Here is a 7092-nt window from a genome sequence, read left to right as displayed (position 1 = left end):
CACCTATAATAAACGAAAATATTTTCCTTAATATTAAAAAATATATTGAGTTTAATAAAAAGAAAGTATTAGTAAAGATTAAGGTAGAGGATAATTAAAGAAAACTAAACAATATTCACCTGGCAGCATCTGCGAAATATCTATGAAAATGGCGCCTCCTACTTTCCTTCCTTCATTTTCCTCTTATGGTGCCGCTGCTGCTTCCCAGGAACCTTTCTCTCACAACCCCTTCTTTGGAGAAATCTTCCTGACCTTTCTCCTCCCTTCTCCTCTCTCTCTCTAAACCTGCCTCTCCCTCCTAAACTTCCTCACTTTATGCTTCCCAGGACTCTCCCTACGCATCCCATCCTTTCGGAATACTTTTCCTAGAATTTATCCTTACTTTTTTGTCTTCTCACGTTTCTCTTTTCCCTCACTTTATCTCCCTCCCCTTCTTTTTCTCCTTCCCTCCTTTACTCCTATCCTTACAATATCTGACGCACCCTCTTGTGCAGTCTCCTTTTTGCGAAATATCCTCCTGAGCTTTCGTCTTCCTTCCCTCCCTCAATTCTCGGCCTCTTACTTATTCCCCTTCCCTTGCTTTATCCTTGTAAAATCACATCATCACCTTCGCTTGGAAGTATTTATAATCTTTCATTGATTTACGCCACTTCAGAAGGGGAAGCTCGGGTTCACATATCACAGGCCTTTTATTTATAGCTCTGGGGATACATGCTATGCTTTCGGCAGGCACTGAACCATGATCTGTTCGCGATATTTTTAGGACGTGATGAGTTAACACATGCATGGTTAACGTCAAGCAGTGCGTTTGGTTTTTATTGGTGTCGTCGACTGGGCATGTTTGTGGTGATCTGAAAAGTCAAATACTTGGGGAAAATAATTTCCAAGTAATATATCTTACTTTGTTTAACTTCCTTTAAACTCTGGTATGATCATTGTGTAACTCTCCATTTGTCACTAGGTAGTCACTGAAATAATATGATTTCATGCGGTAATAATTCCGCCCCATTTAATCAAAGACAGTAAAGGGAAGACAGGAAAGGTCATCTCCAAAAAACCTGTGCGCATTAGCTCTCAGATCAGCGCCATCTATTGAAACGCGTCCATTTCACTGAAAAGACTAACAGACGTATCGCAGCTATTTTTTAATTTAAGCCTTTGGCTGTAGCACGTATTGCTTTCATACAATATACACATTTTCTTTAATCATATATGTCATGAGTTTTCATCATTATTCAGCAGTACAGTAGTGACAAACTTAATTCATATTAAACATGCTATTTCTGGTGTGTTGATTCATGATGTAAATAAAAGCCTCAACTGGTCAGCGCCATCTGTTGGTAACGCACCCTACTAACCAGGAAAAATGCCCACAGAAATTCTAGCGACTCTCCGGTCTGTGTACTGTCTTTACCTTCTGATAAGCAAGTAGCGATATTGTACCTCTTTCTTTTATAATTAAAGCGGCATTCGTGGACGAAGAAAGAGAGAAAAAAAAAAAACGCTCTGCGACATCGTTCCTCAAAGAATAACGGAGTTATAAAAATTCGATTCAATGTCCGGTATCGCTCTCGTTTCCGAGACCCAAATATAATGTTAAATGGTTATTACTTAGTTTAATCTTTTAATGCATTTGTTACTATAGTGAAAAATAACTGAAATAATGTTTTTCCACAGATTAAACGTTTCCAAAGCACTTACCTATACGAGTAATACGGTTTAAAAGAAGTACACAATTTAGAACTTTTAGATATATTCTTACAAACTGGGGAACCTAACTAGAAAGCTAGAATTTCATCTCTGGATTATTTCTGAATCAAATCATTTTGATTATTTAAGATCTCATGAACATAAAGACAAATATTTCCCGTAACTATCTAATTATTTTTACAGTATGATCCCGTATAACGCCCTTTTTCATTGGGTTATGAACGACTATAAACTCATTTAAGAGGTGATTTTGATTACATAAACGAGAGCATCATAAACATTTCCTAGTAACGATAAAGCAAGCTATAACCTCGGGGTTTCAAGGAAATTGTTCGGCTTCCCATTATTTGATGTATTTTGGAATCCTTATATTTTGAATAGTTATTTTCAATTCCTCAGACTGTGATTTCATAGGATAGTTTTTTTATTCATTCGGTTTATCATCATCATTTTGAGCTAAGCCTAAATGCCTTGACGTTCTTTTCTTATCTGTGTTAGGTTATTCTTACCTATTTAATGTTTGTTCATTAACTTTGCTTCATCTTCTCTTTTGATCTCTTGTTATTTTAGATCAATGTGAGTTTCATTCATACTATGATGCTTTTCATTGTTATGAGAAGGTATATCCCTTTCATGTACCAAATGTTGCCTTTGGTGGGTTAGTTTGTCCTTGCCAGTTTTCATTCAAATTGTGTTACTCTGGTTAAATACGGTCAGATTTTGATATATACTCAAAATTAACCACCCATCTCTCTCTCTCTCTCTCTCTCTCTCTCTCTCTCTCTCTCTCTCTCTCTCTCTCTCTCTCTCTCTCTCTCTCTGTTTTAGGAGGTTTTGATATGTATAGTAACTTCGGATTATTTATGTAAGTATAGTGTACTAGATATGAATAGCGTAGAGGTATTTTTGATAAATTCTTCAGTGTTAATGATGACCTGCTGGACTAGGGTTCGAGACCCTCTCAAGCTCGATAGTTTCTTTTAGTGTCTCCAACCTCACCATCCTGTTTGGAGGAGACTTTAGGTCTATCTGCTGAGTCATCAGCAGCCATTGCCTGGCCCTCCCTGGTCCCAGCTTGGTCGCTGATCATATGTATATATGGTCAGTCTCTATGGCATTGTCCTGTTAAGGCTGCAGGGCATCGTCACTGTCCCTTGCCTTGGCCATTCATGAGTAACCTTTAAAGCCTTTAAGGTATATTTGCTTAATATTTTGAAAATACCAAGTATGAACCCCACTTGTTACAGTTATCAAAGATGTGTTGACTCTTATGAGTATGCCATTGCATTTACTGTTGATATCGGAATCGTTAACATGTTGAGTTTTGTTAAGGGATAGTGAAATTTTTACCATTTTTTTTTTTTTTTAAGATTTTGCACAAGTGAATTTATTTTGCATAATGTGATTTTGATTTTCATCTATATGAGTTGAATTTATCTGTTTTGAGAAGTTTTATGCATGGCTCTCTATGTTCTCTCGTTTTTGAATAGCTATAAGTTTGTTCTTTATAAATAGGATAATTATAAATAACAATAAAAATAGTTTGAAATCTCATAAACATAATAATAATGAAAATAACGACAATATATCACACGAATGGTGCAGCTGCTACTTATATACCAAAATCAGTTTTAACTTGGTAATTGTAATATATGTGTATTTAGGAAATGTTGTATACTGTATATTGTGATCTTATACTTTTGTAAGTGGACCACATCTGTATGTATCAAACAAGAAATTATTACTCACAATTTTTCTCGAAACCTCAGATACTTTATGAAAGTTATGATCTTGAACCTATTTGTGCAGCATCTCGCACTTACTTTAGTTGACATAGATTCTCCACAGTTTTATTAAAACCTTGATATCATCCGTGATCATGTGGAATTGGAAATTACTAAACTTTTTAGACTTTAATATTGTTACTGTTCTTAAGATATCTTATTTTAATTGTTAATTACTTTTTCGTAGTTTCCATTTTTTCCTTCCTCACCGGACTATTTTCCCTGTTGGAGTCCTAGGGCTTATAGCATCCTACTTTTCCAACTAGGGTTGTAGCTTAGCAAGTAATAATAATAATAATAATAATAATAATAATAATAATAATTGATATAATTGATATAATTGTATTTATAAAGAACAAAAGATAACCTCCCAAAATTCTTTATTCTTCTTTTTCTCCTAAAATAGCTAAAAGATTTAAGGATCCAGGTTTGGACCTTGTCAGAGATCGACGGTGGAACGTGCTCTCTCCAATCTTCAGGAGATGATGCCGGTTAAGGCCAGGGAGGTCTCCTTCGGACGCTAATGTGGTGGTTCCTTCCCTTCTCTGTGGAAGGGGAAAATTCTCATTCTCAACATTAGGGGAGTGTGTTCTTTCTGCTAGGAAGAGAGATTGTTTTCCGTCTGCTGGTAGAAGAGGTTGTTTTCCGTCTACGAGTAGGAGATATTCTATTACTTCTGCGAGTGGTAGATATTGTATTCCTTCTGCGAGTGGAATATATTGTATTCCTTCTGCGAGTAGGAGATATTGTATTCCTTCTGCGAGTGGGAGATATTGTATTCCTTCTGCGAGTGGGAGATATTGTATTCCTTCTGCGAGTGGTAGATATTGTATTCCTTCTGCGAGTAGGAGATACAGTATTCCTTCTGCGAGTAGGAGATACAGTATTCCTTCTGCGAGTAGGAGATATTTTATTCCTTCTGCGAGTAGGAGATATTGTATTCTTTCTGCGAGTAGGAAATATTGTATTCCTTCTGCGAGTAGGAGATACAGTATTCCTTCTGCGAGTAGGAGATACAGTATTCCTTCTGCGAGTAGGAGATATTATATTCCTTCTGCGAGTGGGAGATACAGTATTCCTTCTGCGAGTAGGAGATATTGTATTCCTTCTGCGAGTGGGAGATATTGTATTCCTTCTGCGAGTAGGAGATATTGTATTCTTTCTGCGAGTAGGAAATATTGTATTCCTTCTGCGAGTAGGAGATACAGTATTCCTTCTGCGAGTAGGAGATACAGTATTCCTTCTGCGAGTAGGAGATATTATATTCCTTCTGCGAGTGGGAGATACAGTATTCCTTCTGCGAGTAGGAGATATTGTATTCCTTCTGCGAGTGGGAGATATTGTATTCTTTCTGCGAGTAGGAGATATTGTATTCCTTCTGCGAGTGGGAGATATTGTATTCCTTCTGCGAGTAGGAGATATTGTATTCTTTCTGCGAGTAGGAGATATTGTATTCCTTCTGCGAGTAGGAGATACAGTATTCCTTCTGCGAGTAGGAGATATTGTATTCCTTCTGCGAGTAGGAGATATTGTATTCCTTCTGCGAGTGGGAGATATTGTATTCTTTCTGTGAGTAGGAGATATTGTATTCCTTTTGCGAGTAGGAGATATTGTATTCTTTCTGTGAGTAGGAGATATTGTATTCCTTCTGCGAGTAGGAAATATTGTATTCCTTCTGTGGGTAGATGATGATGTATTCCTTCTGCGAGTAGGAGATATTGTAGTCCTTCTGTAAGTAGATGATGATGTATTCCTTCTGTGAGTAAGAGATATTGTATTCCTTCTGTGATTGGGAGATATTGTATTCCTTCTGTGAGTATGAGATATTGTATTCCTTCTGCGAGTAGGAGATATTGTAGTCCTTCTGTGAGTAGATGATGATGTATTCCTTCTGTGAGTAAGAGATATTGTATTCCTTCTGTGAGTGGGAGATATTGTATTCCTTCTGTGAGTAGGAGATATTGTATTCCTTCTGCGAGTAGAAGATATTGTATTCCTTCTGTGAGTGGGAGATATTCTATTCCTTCTGCGAGTGGGAGACATTGTATTCCTTCTGCGAGTAGGAGATATTGTATTCTTTCTGCGAGTGGGATATATTGTATTTCTTCTTTGTGTAGGAGATATTGTATTCCTTCTGCGAGTAGGAGATATTGTATTCCTTCTGTGAGTAGGAGATACTCTATTCCTTCTACGAGCAGAAGATATTGTATTCTTTCTGCGAGTAGGAGATATTGTATTCCTTCTGCGAGTAGGAGATATAGTATTCTTTCTGTGAGTAGGAGATATTGTATTCCTTCTGCGAGTAGGAGATATTGTATTCTTTCTGCGAGTAGGAGATATGGTATTCCTCCTGCGAGTAGTAGATATTGTATTCTTTCTGTGAGTAGGTGATATTGTATTCTTTCTGCAAGTGGGAGATACTGTATTCCCTCTGCGAGTGGGATATATTGTATTTCTTCTGCGAGTGGGATATATTGTATTCCTTTTGTGAGTGGGAGATATTGCATTCCTTCTTTGAGTGGGAGATATTCTATTCCTTTTGCTGGTGGGAGATATTGTATTCCTTCTGCGAGTAGGAGATATTGTATTCTTTCTTCAAGTAGGAGATATGGTATTCCTTCTGCGAGTAGGAGATATTGTATTCTTTCTGCGAGTAGGAGATATTGTATTCCTTCTGCGCGTGGGAGATACTGTATTCCCTCTGCGAGTAGGATATATTGTATTTCTTCTGCGAGTGGGATATATTGTATTCCTTTTGTGAGTGGGAGATATTGCATTCCTTCTTTGAGTGGGAGATATTCTATTCCTTTTGCTGGTGGGAGATATTCTATTCCTTCTGCGAGTAGGAGATATTGTATTCCTTCTGCGAGTAGGAGATATTGTATTCCTTCTGCGAGTAGGAGATATTGTATTCCTTCTGCAAGTGGGAGATATTCTATTCCATCTGCTAGCAGGAGATATTTTATTCCTTCTACGAGTAGGAGATATCCTATGCCTTCTGCGAGTAGATGATGATGTATTCTTTCTGAGAGTAAGAGATATTGTGTTCCCTCTACGAGTGGGAGATATTCTATTCCATCTGCGAGTAGGAGATATTGTATTCTTTCTGTGAGTAGGAGACTTTTTATTCCTTCTGCTAGTAGGAGGTATTGTATATCTTCTGCGAGTGGGAGATATTCTATTCCATCTGCGAGTAGGAGACGTTGTATTCCTTCTGCGAATAGGAGACATTCTCGTCCTTTTGCGAGTAGGAGATATTGTATTTCTTTTGCGAGTGGGAGATATTCTATTCCATCTACGAGTAGGAGATATTGTATTTCTTTTGCGAGTGGGAGATATTCTATTCCATCTACGAGTAGGAGATATTGTATTTCTTTTGCGAGTGGGAGATATTCTATTCCATCTACGAGTAGGAGATATTGTATTTCTTTTGCGAGTGGGAGATATTCTATTCCATCTACGAGTAGGAGATATTGTATTCCTTCTGCGAATAGTTGATGATGTATTCCTTCTGAGAGTAGAAGATATTGTATTCCTTCTGCGAGTAGAAAAAATATATACGTTTAGGGAGGAATTGAGAAAATGATTGTCAGTTTCC

At 37.3% G+C, this 7092-nt stretch overlaps 1 protein-coding gene across 1 annotated transcript; it reads right to left on the bottom strand.

Moving 5' to 3' along the window:
* Nucleotides 1–4404: 4404 nt before the first annotated feature.
* LOC137627281 (paternally-expressed gene 3 protein-like) lies at nt 4405–6725 on the bottom strand. Its single transcript, XM_068358363.1, has 2 exons — nt 6186–6725; nt 4405–5466 (listed from the first exon to the last, which is right to left on the bottom strand). Exons 1-2 carry the CDS (start codon nt 6723–6725, stop codon nt 4405–4407), a joined length of 1602 nt encoding a protein of 533 aa, XP_068214464.1.
* Nucleotides 6726–7092: the final 367 nt, after the last annotated feature.

Source organism: Palaemon carinicauda, chromosome 35 (assembly GCF_036898095.1).
Source record: "Palaemon carinicauda isolate YSFRI2023 chromosome 35, ASM3689809v2, whole genome shotgun sequence".
Classification (NCBI taxonomy): Eukaryota; Metazoa; Arthropoda; class Malacostraca; order Decapoda; family Palaemonidae; genus Palaemon; species Palaemon carinicauda.
The sequence above is the reverse complement of the archived record's forward strand: the minus strand, read 5'-3'. Positions and strand labels throughout refer to the sequence as shown.

Excerpts from the sequence above, each read along its gene's own strand:
- LOC137627281 (XM_068358363.1), bottom strand. The coding sequence starts at position 6,725 with ATGTCTCCTATTCGCAGAAGGAATACAACGTCTCCTACTCGCAGATGG. Across the intron at positions 5,467-6,185 it reads CTACTCGCAGAGGGAATACA|AAGGAATACAATATCTCCTA; the intron begins GTATCTCCCACG and ends TTCTACTCGCAG.